Source organism: Notothenia rossii, assembly GCF_949606895.1.
Source record: "Notothenia rossii genome assembly, chromosome: 7".
Lineage (NCBI taxonomy): Eukaryota > Metazoa > Chordata > Actinopteri > Perciformes > Nototheniidae > Notothenia > Notothenia rossii.
This window is the reverse complement of record NC_136905.1, coordinates 2550980-2564557: the sequence shown is the minus strand read 5'-3', so window position 1 is coordinate 2564557 and position 13578 is coordinate 2550980. Positions and strand designations below refer to the sequence as shown.

At 40.7% G+C, this 13578-nt stretch overlaps 1 protein-coding gene across 2 annotated transcripts in view; it reads left to right on the top strand.

Annotated features, from left to right (window-relative positions):
* dennd4b (DENN/MADD domain containing 4B) overlaps positions 1–13578 on the top strand; it is a 56925-nt gene that overhangs the window by 28738 nt on the left and 14609 nt on the right. For both annotated transcript variants that reach the window (XM_079691189.1, XM_079691188.1), the window contains exons 10-18: positions 191–366; positions 1039–1139; positions 3345–3560; positions 3780–3925; positions 7536–7669; positions 8343–8457; positions 10348–10554; positions 10883–11011; positions 11589–11733. In XM_079691189.1, coding sequence (XP_079547315.1) covers positions 191–366; positions 1039–1139; positions 3345–3560; positions 3780–3925; positions 7536–7669; positions 8343–8457; positions 10348–10554; positions 10883–11011; positions 11589–11733 — 1369 coding nt within the window. The remainder of the gene's footprint in view (positions 1–190; positions 367–1038; positions 1140–3344; positions 3561–3779; positions 3926–7535; positions 7670–8342; positions 8458–10347; positions 10555–10882; positions 11012–11588; positions 11734–13578) is intronic.

The following is a 13578-nucleotide window of genomic DNA, read 5'->3' as shown; positions in this document are numbered from 1 at the left end:
CACACACACACACCATTTGCATGCACACAAAGCAGGTCTCAGATATATCCAGAGCCTGTCTCTGATTGGCTGAAACACCAAACAGATCATTGCAGCATTACCCATAATCCCCTCTGTTTCAGCCCTGTTCCAAAAGTGCTGATTCTCTGTCTGTAGATTAAGATGTTCATAACGTCCCGTCTCTCTCCAGATGAGCTTCCCGCTGCGCTGGATCTGTCCCTACATCCCTCTCTGCCCGCTGCAGATGGCGGCCGTGCTGCTGGCTCCGATGCCCTTCATCGTGGGCGTCCACTCCAGCTACTTCGACCTGGAGGACCCCCCCACCGACGTGGTGTGTGTGGACCTGGACACCAACACCATCTTCCAGTCAGTACATCAAATACTGCAGTACTTCCTTCAGAGTACCGGCCACTCATGGCAGGACCTTGTGTTTAATGTTTCCTCTGAATCAAACGTGTGTGAGGAGGATATATGTATTAATAGAATGAAACGTCAAATATAGAAAAATACAAACATAAAAAGGGAATTTAAAAGAAGGCTTGAATCCTATCATGATTACATTTCAAATCAAATAAAACAATAATGCAAAAAATACAGTTATAAAGTCAATAAAGTGTAAAATAAATATTATTTTTAATTCATATGAACATTTCTTTTTAAATGAGACATTTAAAATGAATTGATTTTGACAAAGTTTTACAAATATAATCTCATTAGAACGCGTTCGTCCAATCCTACTTCATTTATGAAGCACTTTAAAACCTGCAGACCAAAGTGCTGTGCAGAGAAACACGACACCACGCAGCGCAGCTCACAAAACACAAACAAATAAAGGTGAGAACACAAAATAAACAATAATAAAAACAACAGCCTTTTAGTAAAAACAATACCATTTAAGAGCAACCAGAACGCTGAGGAGAAGACCCCGCTGAGGGAGCTCAAAGTGAGTAAAGGAGTGTAGGGCAGCCATTTTCTTTATCTGATAATTCGTGTTTTAGATTTAAATACAAATATAGTTATTTAATTTTTATTTTTCAGGTCAGACGACAAGAAGCCGTTGTCATGGCGATCTTTACCCAGAAAACCCGGCAAGACGCTGTTCAACACGCTGACCAACCTGCACAAGACGCTGGAGCAGAGTGAGTGACACGCAGGGGGAACGGTTCCTCTCAGTCTGTCGCTGGTCTGAATCTTAAACATTGACCATTCCTCCCATTTCTCTACACATTGTGTTTCTTGCAGTCTCAGTCGATATGTCACTTTTTCCATCATGAATTTCTCCCTAGAGGACTTTACTTTGAAACTGAAACAGGAAGTGTATTGTGTGAAGGAAACGTCTGCATCAATGGAGACTCAGAGAGACGGAGAGAGCTGGAGCTTTGATGGAAACACTGACGGTTTATTTGGAGCTTCGGCCGGAGAATTCACAAAACGTGATCTGTGTTTCTGCAGATCTCTACCCCCGACACCAGGGGTGTTTCTCAATGGCGAGCACGCTTGCTTGGTAGCACATGTCTTCCGAGTCACTTGCTTCAGAAGCGAGGCAAGAATACTTCCTGGCATTCGGAAAACGAAGAGTGGAACAGGGAGTCATATGAGAGGCCCCGCCTTACATTTTCCGCCACAGATTTGGGGAAATTGGTCCGTGCGCAAAGCATTGTGGGGATTTTAAGACCGCGGAGTCTACACATGTGCAGCCTCGAAGATTCTCCAAACGAAGTACGCCGGGCTCGGTAGAATTCCAAGTATGCTGGACATTGGAACAGTCTTTCGGCGGCACTCGATGACGTAGCATGCTTGAAATAGTGGCTCTGGAGCATCCTTCCTCGACATTGAGAAACACCCCATGTATTTAGCTAGTTCTGAGAGAAGAACCAACATGCTGCAGAACAAGATAAATCCATAACACCAACAGACACTGAATTTGAGCTTTAATCATTTCGACCAGTGCTTCTCAGTGTGGTCCGTGAGCGCCCCCTAGTGGTCCGTGAGTATATTGGTAACATTTCACATTTGAAATTAATTAATTTGAGTTTTCCGCACTCTCGCGGGAATATCTCCGCAATGGAGCGAGCTTAAGTTTAACTTTCGATTGCATGATATAGCCCAGCGCGACACCTTCATCACACATGTTGCCACTTGTTTGTACCATTTCCAGGCGATTTGTAATCTGTTCTAGAAAAACGATGTGATTTTGGATATTTGTGGAGTTAGGTGGTCCGCGAGTGTTTTTTTCCTTGGTATGAAAAAGGTTTGAGAAACACTGATTTACACTAACACACGTAAGTTATATATCATGTAGAGGGGATTTATACAGTATATTATTTCTGTGTTCAAACAGTGAAACAATATGCTCCGTGTGATTCATAATGATATTGTGTGTAAGAGTTAATGATCTGTATTTTGTGGTGTTGAGCTTTTGACTTGGATGAATAGAAGAGTACAGACCAGATTATTCTTATAGCAATGCTACAGTGTACAAATACTCTGCAGTCAAAATTGTGCTCAAGTAAAAGGGTAAGAAAGTATTTATATTTATATAATAATTAGGGATGTCCCGATCACCTTTTTTTGCTCCCGATCCGATTCCGATCATTTGATTTTGACAATTTGCCGATACCGATTTTTCCCGATCCGATCTTTATGAAATGCATTAAGAGAAAAAAAAGCATTCAAGTTGTCCCTTAAGATTATTTTTTTATTTAAATTGGATATTCTATCCAACATGGATATAGCTTTTCTTTTTTTCACAGCAGCATTGGATCAGTTCAGTTGTGCAGCATTGGATCAAAACAAAATAAAGCTTGTCAGTGCTCGTTAGCTTACTGCTACAATTAGACACTGCGCCCACTCTGTTGCCAGATTTGAGAGAAATAAGCAGGTCTATGAAAACAAGCCCCAAAGAAGCAACACGTACATGATGTTGTGTCATTTGAAACCAAAACTAAGGCCTCAGGATGACTTTAAGACTTGAACATGGTCATTTTTGTTTTGTAACATTGAATACAAAATGTAAAAAAAGTTTATAAAAACAAATTAAAAAAAATCCCGATACCCGATTTTTTTTCTCCCGATTCCGATCTTTTGAAAATCCCGTGATCGGCTCCGATCCCCGATCACGTGATCGGATCGGGACATCTCTAATAATAATAATACAATGTATTCACTATATAGCACACTTTTTAAAACAACGTCATCTCAAAGTGCTTCACACTTCAACGTGAGTCAAATTAAAACATATTAAAAAAAGCAGGAAAAATAGAAAGTATGGATGTGAGTTTCTGGGTCAGGAGAATATTTCCCCAGCACATTGTAATGACAGTGGTTCCCTGTGTCCCCTGCAGTCTGCACCCCCAGCCAGGAGGAGGCCACGCTGGAGTTCCTGCTGACGGACTACGATCAGATCTACCGCAGCCAGAAGCAGCTGGAGCTGGAGATCCAGGAGGCCTTCCTGCGCTTCATGAGCGTCCTGCTGAGAGGGTACCGCTCCTTCCTGCTGCCCATCACCCAGGCCCCGTCCGACACCACCACCGACTGCAGCTCGCTCTTCAACCTGCAGGGTGAGAGGCACAAGCATCCTCCAGTATTTCAAAGGGAAAATCAAAAACTATAAATACTACTCGGGGAATATAAATAGAGCTGTACGGAAACAATTCTTCCCAAAACTCAATCATAAGCATCCTCAAATGTTTCAAACAGAAATATAAAGAGAGCTGCATTCTTGCTGGACAGTTTCTCTCTTCCTACATCTTATAAATATGATATTTGATTGGGTCCAGGCTTCCTGAAGTCTCGGGACCGAACGCAGCAGAAGATCTACGGCCAGCTGACGAGGACCCAGATGTTCACGCAGTTCGTCGAGGAATGCTCCTTCGTCAGCGACCGCCACGCCTGCCTCGAGTTCTTCGACGAGTGCGTCCAAAAGGTCGGGAATACCACCCTCAGAGACACTACATACTGATATACACCTGAACATCAGCAGGAGAGGACTCTTTAAAGTAGAGACACTACATACTGATATACACCTGAACATCAGCAGGAGAGGACTCTTTAAAGTAGAGACACTACATACTGATATACACCTGAACATCAGCAGGAGAGAACTCTTTAAAGTAGAGACACTACATACTGATATACACCTGAACATCAGCAGGAGAGAACTCTTTAAAGTAGAGACACTACATACTGATATACACCTGAACATCAGCAGGAGAGGACTCTTTAAAGTAGAGACACTACATACTGATATACACCTGAACATCAGCAGGAGAGGACTCTTTAAAGTAGAGACACTACATACTGATATACACCTGAACATCAGCAGGAGAGAACTCTTTAAAGTAGAGACACTACATACTGATATACACCTGAACATCAGCAGGAGAGAACTCTTTAAAGTAGAGACACTACATACTGATATACACCTGAACATCAGCAGGAGAGGACTCTTTAAAGTAGAGACACTACATACTGATATACACCTGAACATCAGCAGGAGAGGACTCTTTAAAGTAGAGACACTACATACTGATATACACCTGAACATCAGCAGGAGAGGACTCTTTAAAGTAGAGACACTACATACTGATATACACCCGAACATCAGCAGGAGAGGACTCTTTAAAGTAGAGACACTACATACTGATATACACCTGAACATCAGCAGGAGAGGACTCTTTAAAGTAGAGACACTACATACTGATATACACCTGAACATCAGCAGGAGAGGACTCTTTAAAGTAGAGACACTACATATTGATATACACCTGAACATCAGCAGGAGAGAACTCTTTAAAGTAGAGACACTACATACTGATATACACCTGAACATCAGCAGGAGAGGACTCTTTAAAGTAGAGACACTACATACTGATATACACCTGAACATCAGCAGGAGAGGACTCTTTAAAGTAGAGACACTACATACTGATATACACCTGAACATCAGCAGGAGAGGACTCTTTAAAGTAGAGACACTACATACTGATATACACCTGAACATCAGCAGGAGAGGACTCTTTAAAGTAGAGACACTACATACTGATATACACCTGAACATCAGCAGGAGAGGACTCTTTAAAGTAGAGACACTACATACTGATATACACCCGAACATCAGCAGGAGAGGACTCTTTAAAGTAGAGACACTACATACTGATATACACCTGAACATCAGCAGGAGAGGACTCTTTAAAGTAGAGACACTACATACTGATATACACCTGAACATCAGCAGGAGAGGACTCTTTAAAGTAGAGACACTACATACTGATATACACCTGAACATCAGCAGGAGAGGACTCTTTAAAGTAGAGACACTACATACTGATATACACCTGAACATCAGCAGGAGAGGACTCTTTAAAGTAGAGACACTATATACTGATATACACCTGAACATCAGCAGGAGAGGACTCTTTAAAGTAGAGACACTACATACTGATATACACCTGAACATCAGCAGGAGAGGACTCTTTAAAGTAGAGACACTACATACTGATATACACCTGAACATCAGCAGGAGAGGACTCTTTAAAGTAGAGACACTACATACTGATATACACCTGAACATCAGCAGGAGAGGACTCTTTAAAGTAGAGACACTACATACTGATATACACCTGAACATCAGCAGGAGAGGACTCTTTAAAGTAGAGACACTATATACTGATATACACCTGAACATCAGCAGGAGAGGACTCTTTAAAGTAGAGACACTACATACTGATATACACCTGAACATCAGCAGGAGAGGACTCTTTAAAGTAGAGACACTACATACTGATATACACCTGAACATCAGCAGGAGAGGACTCTTTAAAGTAGAGACACTATATACTGATATACACCTGAACATCAGCAGGAGAGGACTCTTTAAAGTAGAGACACTATATACTGATATACACCTGAACATCAGCAGGAGAGGACTCTTTAAAGTAGAGACACTATATACTGATATACACCTGAACATCAGCAGGAGAGGACTCTTTAAAGTAGAGACACTATATACTGATATACACCTGAACATCAGCAGGAGAGGACTCTTTAAAGTAGAGACACTATATACTGATATACACCTGAACATCAGCAGGAGAGGACTCTTTAAAGAAGAGACACTATATACTGATATACACCTGAACATCAGCAGGAGAGGACTCTTTAAAGTAGAGACACTACATACTGATATACACCTGAACATCAGCAGGAGAGGACTCTTTAAAGTAGAGACACTACATACTGATATACACCTGAACATCAGCAGGAGAGGACTCTTTAAAGTAGAGACACTACATACTGATATACACCTGAACATCAGCAGGAGAGGACTCTTTAAAGTAGAGACACTACATACTGATATACACCTGAACATCAGCAGGAGAGGACTCTTTAAAGTAGAGACACTATATACTGATATACACCTGAACATCAGCAGGAGAGGACTCTTTAAAGTAGAGACACTACATACTGATATACACCTGAACATCAGCAGGAGAGGACTCTTTAAAGTAGAGACACTACATACTGATATACACCTGAACATCAGCAGGAGAGGACTCTTTAAAGTAGAGACACTACATACTGATATACACCTGAACATCAGCAGGAGAGGACTCTTTAAAGTAGAGACACTACATACTGATATACACCTGAACATCAGCAGGAGAGGACTCTTTAAAGTAGAGACACTACATACTGATATACACCTGAACATCAGCAGGAGAGGACTCTTTAAAGTAGAGACACTACATACTGATATACACCTGAACATCAGCAGGAGAGGACTCTTTAAAGTAGAGACACTACATACTGATATACACCTGAACATCAGCAGGAGAGGACTCTTTAAAGTAGAGACACTATATACTGATATACACCTGAACACCAGCAGGAGAGGACTCTTTAAAGTAGAGACACTACATACTGATATACACCTGAACATCAGCAGGAGAGGACTCTTTAAAGTAGAGACACTATATACTGATATACACCTGAACATCAGCAGGAGAGGACTCTTTAAAGTAGAGACACTACATACTGATATACACCTGAACATCAGCAGGAGAGGACTCTTTAAAGTAGAGACACTACATACTGATATACACCTGAACATCAGCAGGAGAGGACTCTTTAAAGTAGAGACACTACATACTGATATACACCTGAACATCAGCAGGAGAGGACTCTTTAAAGTAGAGACACTACATACTGATATACACCTGAACATCAGCAGGAGAGGACTCTTTAAAGTAGAGACACTACATGCTGATATACACCTGAACATCAGCAGGAGAGGACTCTTTAGAGTAGAGACACTACATACTGATATACACCTGAACATCAGCAGGAGAACTCTTTAAAGTAGAGACACTACATACTGATATACACCTGAACATCAGCAGGAGAACTCTTTAAAGTAGAGACACTACATACTGATATACACCTGAACATCAGCTGGGGAGTGAGATGTTATTTGGTTAGTAAAAAGTCTTCATGTACTTTGAGTGTGTTTCTCATGTTTCTTGGTATCTCTTCAGACGGACGTGGAGAAACCGGAGGAGGTCCGTCTCATCGACCTGGACGAGTCTCACGGAGGAGAACACACCGTCTTCATCATGCCTCCGGAGGAACCGCAGGAACTGGACGGCTCCGAGTGCCCCGCCCTCTACAGGTACACCACACTACAAATAGAGAATCTTGTTAACATACTGCTTTAATCAGGGAGAATATTCAAGTGTTTCTTATCAATGTACCACTTAAAAATCAGTGAATGGAAGAAAATGTAATTCTCGTTCATTTGTGATTTTCTTTTGACAATTTAAATTTTCTTTGGTGGAATCGTACCACTTCATTGCATGGAAATATATAACAGTTATTTCATTTATTTTTCTCGCCAATAATTCTCTTAACATCTGTAAACGTTCATTTCTGGGGTTTTTCTTGTAAACGAACCACCTAAAATATGGAAATATTCAAAAAAGTTATTGTTAATTTGTTGTTTTTTTTCTTTTTTAAATCCTGAAATATTCACGTTTTTTTTGTTGTTAATTTGTGGTTTTTTTTCTCGTTTATCAACCACTTAAATCTCTGACAAAATTCTAGTTTTTTTCTTTAATCTCTAAGAATATTCACAATCTTTCTCATAAAATAGGGCTCCTTTTTTTCCGTTAAAATTACCACTTTAATGTGAGGGAAGATCCAAGCTGTTTTTCTCAGACATTATTAATAATAAATCATATTAAATATACAGTATATGTTGTATCCCACTATGGCCCGAACACACCACTGTAAATTACATGTTAAATTGTTAATGTTACATTTCTTCACGGTCTCCATGGTTACAGTTACGAGACGTTCCCCACTCTGAGGCCCGAGCTCTTCGAGCGACCCCAGGATCAGATCAGGGTCCCCTTAAAGGGCAGCGCCCCCAGCAGCCCGGCCCCCCGCCGCACCAAACAGGTACACACACACACACACACACACACACACACACACACACACACACACACACACAATCATAATACAACTGCCTAATCAGTCAAAAATAAAGTACATTCTCCACATCATGCAGCCCTAATATACATTTATTTTCTTAAATATAAATAAGATAAAATGAGGTGGACCTTTTATTAATCCCCGTGGGGAGATTCACACAAATTAGAGATTAATACAATTAAAGATACAATACAATGATATACAGTTAAGTCACTTTAAAATAAGAAATTAAGTAAAATGAACGTAGACATATTTGGGTAAAATAAATGAATTGATGTGCAACAAATAATTCAGTTAATTAGATGAATTAATAGATTTAAATATGAAGTTGATTAATTAAGTTAACTTCATATGTAATGCTGCAACTTTTCATCTTTGCTTGTTTTACTTTATTATTCATTAGAAGAAGAAGAAAAGTCATTTATTTTTGATTTGCTTTGAGTAAATCTTTTTCAATCATTTAGATATTGAATTATTAGGAGAGTGTTTTCACAGCACGGCCTGCTCAACAGTCTCACTGAGCGGCAGTCTTTATCAATATTTCACTGCTCATCCAACATTCAGGAGCAGCAGGCTGTGAATGTGGGGGGGGGGGGGGGGGTTTCTGGGTCAGACGATAAGATATTTTTAGATCAAATTGGCCAACTGTCTCTGTTGGCAGTTAGTCTGTTTCATAACTCATGGTGCGTTCACACCGGACGATTCGCGGTTACATGCAAAGACGTGGATAGACGCAAATTCTCAAAGTTAAATTTTTTCAACTCGAGCTTCAAATTCCCGTTACTCGTTCTCACGTTAGCCAATCAGCGGTGAGGATCTCAGCCTGCCGTCACTGACCTTTAATCAGAAAACGTTAGCCGTTAAGAGTTAGCTGTTAGCCGTTAGCCGTTAGCTGTTGGCCGTTAGCTTCGAGCTGTTAGCTGTTAGCCGTTAAGTGTTAGCTGTTAGCCGTTAGCTGTTAGCTGTTAGCCGTTAAGTGTTAGCTGTTAGTCGTTAAGTGTTAGCTGTTAGCCGTTAAGTGTTAGCTGTTAGCCGTTAAGTGTTAGCTGTTAGCCGTTAAGTGTTAGCTGTTAGCTTTTAGCCGTTAGCTGTTAGCTGTTGGCCGTTAGCTTCGAGCTGTTAGCTGTTAGCACTCAGAGATCACAGCTGCTCATATCAAAAGTTATACCTGTACAAGCCACAGCCTGTCTGAATATAGTAGCTGCCTCATTTCTGTCTGTAGGACGTTGTTGTGAGTGTGGAGGAGCTAGCTACATGTTAGCTTAACATGATCCATCTACATTCAGAAAACATTTTAAAAGTGTTTCGCCTGCCGATCACAACAGGATTGTGCCAACTGCCCGAAATCTGCAGGTTAGCATCCGGCTGTTTCTATGAGCTGGAGACCCTACTCTACATTTCTATCATAAAACTTTAGGGTCCTCAACATTTCAGGGTTCACTATAAGACTCTGAAGACCGACTAAAAGCACTTTGGGCTGCATCTGGCATGAAAGGTGCTTTATGAATAAAGTGTATTATATTATTACAGCTGCAGCCCCCCCCCCCCCCCCCCCCCCTCCCCCAGGCCAACACTCTTCAATACTTCAATCTCTCAAAACTCACTTATTCACTCTAGCTTTCAAACTCTGATCGACAGCCCCCCCTTTACCCGCACTTGGACGAGTGTTTGTGTTTTTAGTTTTCTTTGTACTGTTTCTGTATAAAGCCGTTTCTATGAGCTGGAGACCCTACTCTACAATTCTATCACAACACTTTGGGGGTATTCAACCTTTCCTGGTTCACAGCAGGACTCTGAGCTGCGTCTGGTGTGAAAAGGTGCTTCATAACTAAAGTGTACTATATTTCCCCGCAGGAGATAAAGCTGGCTCAGAAGCGTGCTCAGAAGTACTCATCGGTGCCGGACATGTGGTCCAAGTGTCTGCTGGGCCACTGCTACGGCCTGTGGTTCATCTACCTGCCCACCTTCGTCAGGGCCGAGAGCAACAAGGTGCGCTCGCTGCACATCGCCTACGACGTGCTCAAACACATGGAGAACCGCAAGGTGGTGCTGCCGGACGAGGTGAGACGGGACACACTTTAGACAGACAGACAGACAGACAGGCAGACAGGCAGCCAGATAGACAGACAGACAGACAGACAGACAGACGGACGGACGGGCGGGCGGGCGGGCGGGCGGGCGGACGGACGGACAGACAGATAGACACTTCAATATTTGGAGAATGTGTGTTAGTGCAAGATTGTTAATTGTGTGTGTGTGTGTGTGTGTGTGTGTGTGTGTGTGTGTGTGTGTGTGTGTGTGTGTGTGTGTGTGTGTGTGTGTGTGTGTGTGTGTGTGTGTGTGTGTGTGTGTGTGTGTGTGTGTGTGTGTGTGTGTGTGTGTGTGTCAGGTGTGTTACAGAATCCTGATGCAGCTGTGTGGTCAGTACGGTCAGCCGGTGCTCGCTGTGCGCGTCCTGCTGGAGATGAAGAAGGCGGGCATCACTCCCAACACCATCACCTACGGATACTACAACAAGGTTTCAATACATACCACTTATTTAATTACACACACACACACACACACACACACACACACACACACACACACACACACACACACACACTTGGTCAAATAATGTATTGGTCCATTATATTCAGTATTAATTGTGTAAGTCTGAAAGTTACTCAGAGTAGTGTAAATATACAGTAGTGGAAGAAATGAAAATAAATACCTAAAATGTGAACTTATATTTTCTCAGTTTCTGTCCACCAATGAAAACGTTTTTTTTTCTTGTTAAAACTTTATGAATAATAACTTTTTACAGCACAAAGATTTAAAATTAAATTATGAAATGCTTAAAATAATAATAAAACCAATAAACAAAGCAAATTAAAAGATAAAAAGGAATGAAATGTATTATTTACATATTTTATTAGTGGGAAAAGTGTTGAATACTCTGTATAAACTCTAAATATAGGCATTAGTTTAAATGTAAATACACAGTACTTAAACACATCACTGTATGTGTATATATATATATATATATATATATATATCTTCATTGGTTTTATTATTATTATGTTTTTTTTATTCATTTATTATTCTGTCGCCAGGCGGTGCTGGAGAGCAAGTGGCCGTCGACCAATCAGGGAGGCCGCCTGCGCTGGGCTAAGCTGAGGAACGTCCTATTGGCTGTGGCTCAGTTCCGGGAGCCAATCAGATGCCGGCAGAAGAACGGATCAGTGGGGTCACATGGAGGTCAGAAAAGACTCAAAATATTTTTGTTAAATGTGTTTTTACGTTGTTTCAAATGTAATACTGCACTCCATCTCACAGGTAAGTATTTTATACGTATATAGTATATACTTTTTACTACGTTATCGGAGAGCTTTAGGTACTTTTCAGATTGAAAGGTTGTTGTTTCTTTGCTTTAAGTACATTTTACTGCCCAATAAGTACTTTTACTAGTATTTATCACATTTTACAGCAAAAATATATGCAATAGGATAGTAGGTATAAAATACACACTATAACATAAGTTAGAAAACACTATTGACACAAACTACTACTATCTAGATATAAATACATGAGACTTTATACACAATGAATACTTTTACTTTGAGTACTACATTTAAGTGCAAAAAACATACTTTTACTGCTGATAACGCTTAAATACTTTTACTCAAAAAGGATATGAATTCAGGACTTTTACTCATAGTGGCGTATTTGCACAGTGTGGTTGTAGTACTTATACTTAAATTAATTATCTGAGTGCTTCTTCCAGCCCTGATCATCGATTGTCATCAGAGTTTTCTGTCGCCATTAACAACAAAAACTCCACATCCGCATAATTACAACCGCATCATACCTGTAGATGTAATGATGTTTTAAATACATAGCACTTATTTTAATTACACACACACACACACATACACATACACCCACACCCACACACACACACACACACACACACACACTTGGTCAATCACCCCCTGCACACACGCATAGACACACACACTTCCAGTTGTCATATCAGCAGCACCTTGATAAAGAACTAAATAATGATCATCTAAATATACTTAAAGCAACATAGTGAAAGTACCCATTGAGTATTACTGTATTATGATTACTAATGTGTTCATAGTTTTAATTTCATGACATGTCACTTGTTAGACGCTTTTATCCAAAGCGACTTACATACTCAACACTGTGGACAATCCCCTCTGGAGCACTTTGGGGTGAAGTGTCTCAGGGACACAACGACATGCTGACTGCAGTGGGGTTTGAACCTGTGACCCCTGATCCCAACACCTACGCTCTATCCACTGCGCCACACGCCTTAATGTTGAAGCTGCTAGAGAATGATGTATTTCTTAGCCTCTGCAGACTATTTCATTTCATCGTTTATTTGGCAGGGACAGTGAACACTTAAAACATTCAAATGTGTCAAGCGTAACAGTGCCAGATTTAGCTCTGAGCTCATTTCCATCCGCAGTCCCTCACAGAAAAGATTTAAGAAAATAACATTTTACAAACATAGCAAAAACAATGTAGAACAGTCCATGTAAACATTTATAAAAAAAACACATACTTTTAAAAGACTTAAAATGGTCAAAACTCAATAAACTGTGTTTCTCCAGGATGGTGCAGAGGTGGTATGAATGTGGCTTTCTGTCAAACACCTGGATAGCTCTCTTGTAGAATCATGCAGTGGAGGTATGACTTTGCAGCATTGACGGTTAAGAAAGGTCTGATTTGTTTAAAATGTTGCAAGTTGAATTTAACGGTATTGGATACTTTCTTAATATGTTTCTTAAAAGTCAAGTTTGAGTCCAGTATGACTCCAAGATACTTGAAGTGGGGGACTAGTTCTGTTTCTGCTCCGTTTAAAAACACATTGGATCCTTCCATTTTTACTGGTCGTTTACGGAACATCATGCATACTGTGTTTTTGACGTTTAACTGTAAGCAAATGTTGTTCAGCCAGTGTTGAACCTTGTCCAAAGCATTAGAGAGACAGGATGAGATCATTTCAGTGTTCTTCCCGTGTACAAAGATGATCTACATGCACTAACACGAAAAGAAAGAAGTAGAACAGGGCTC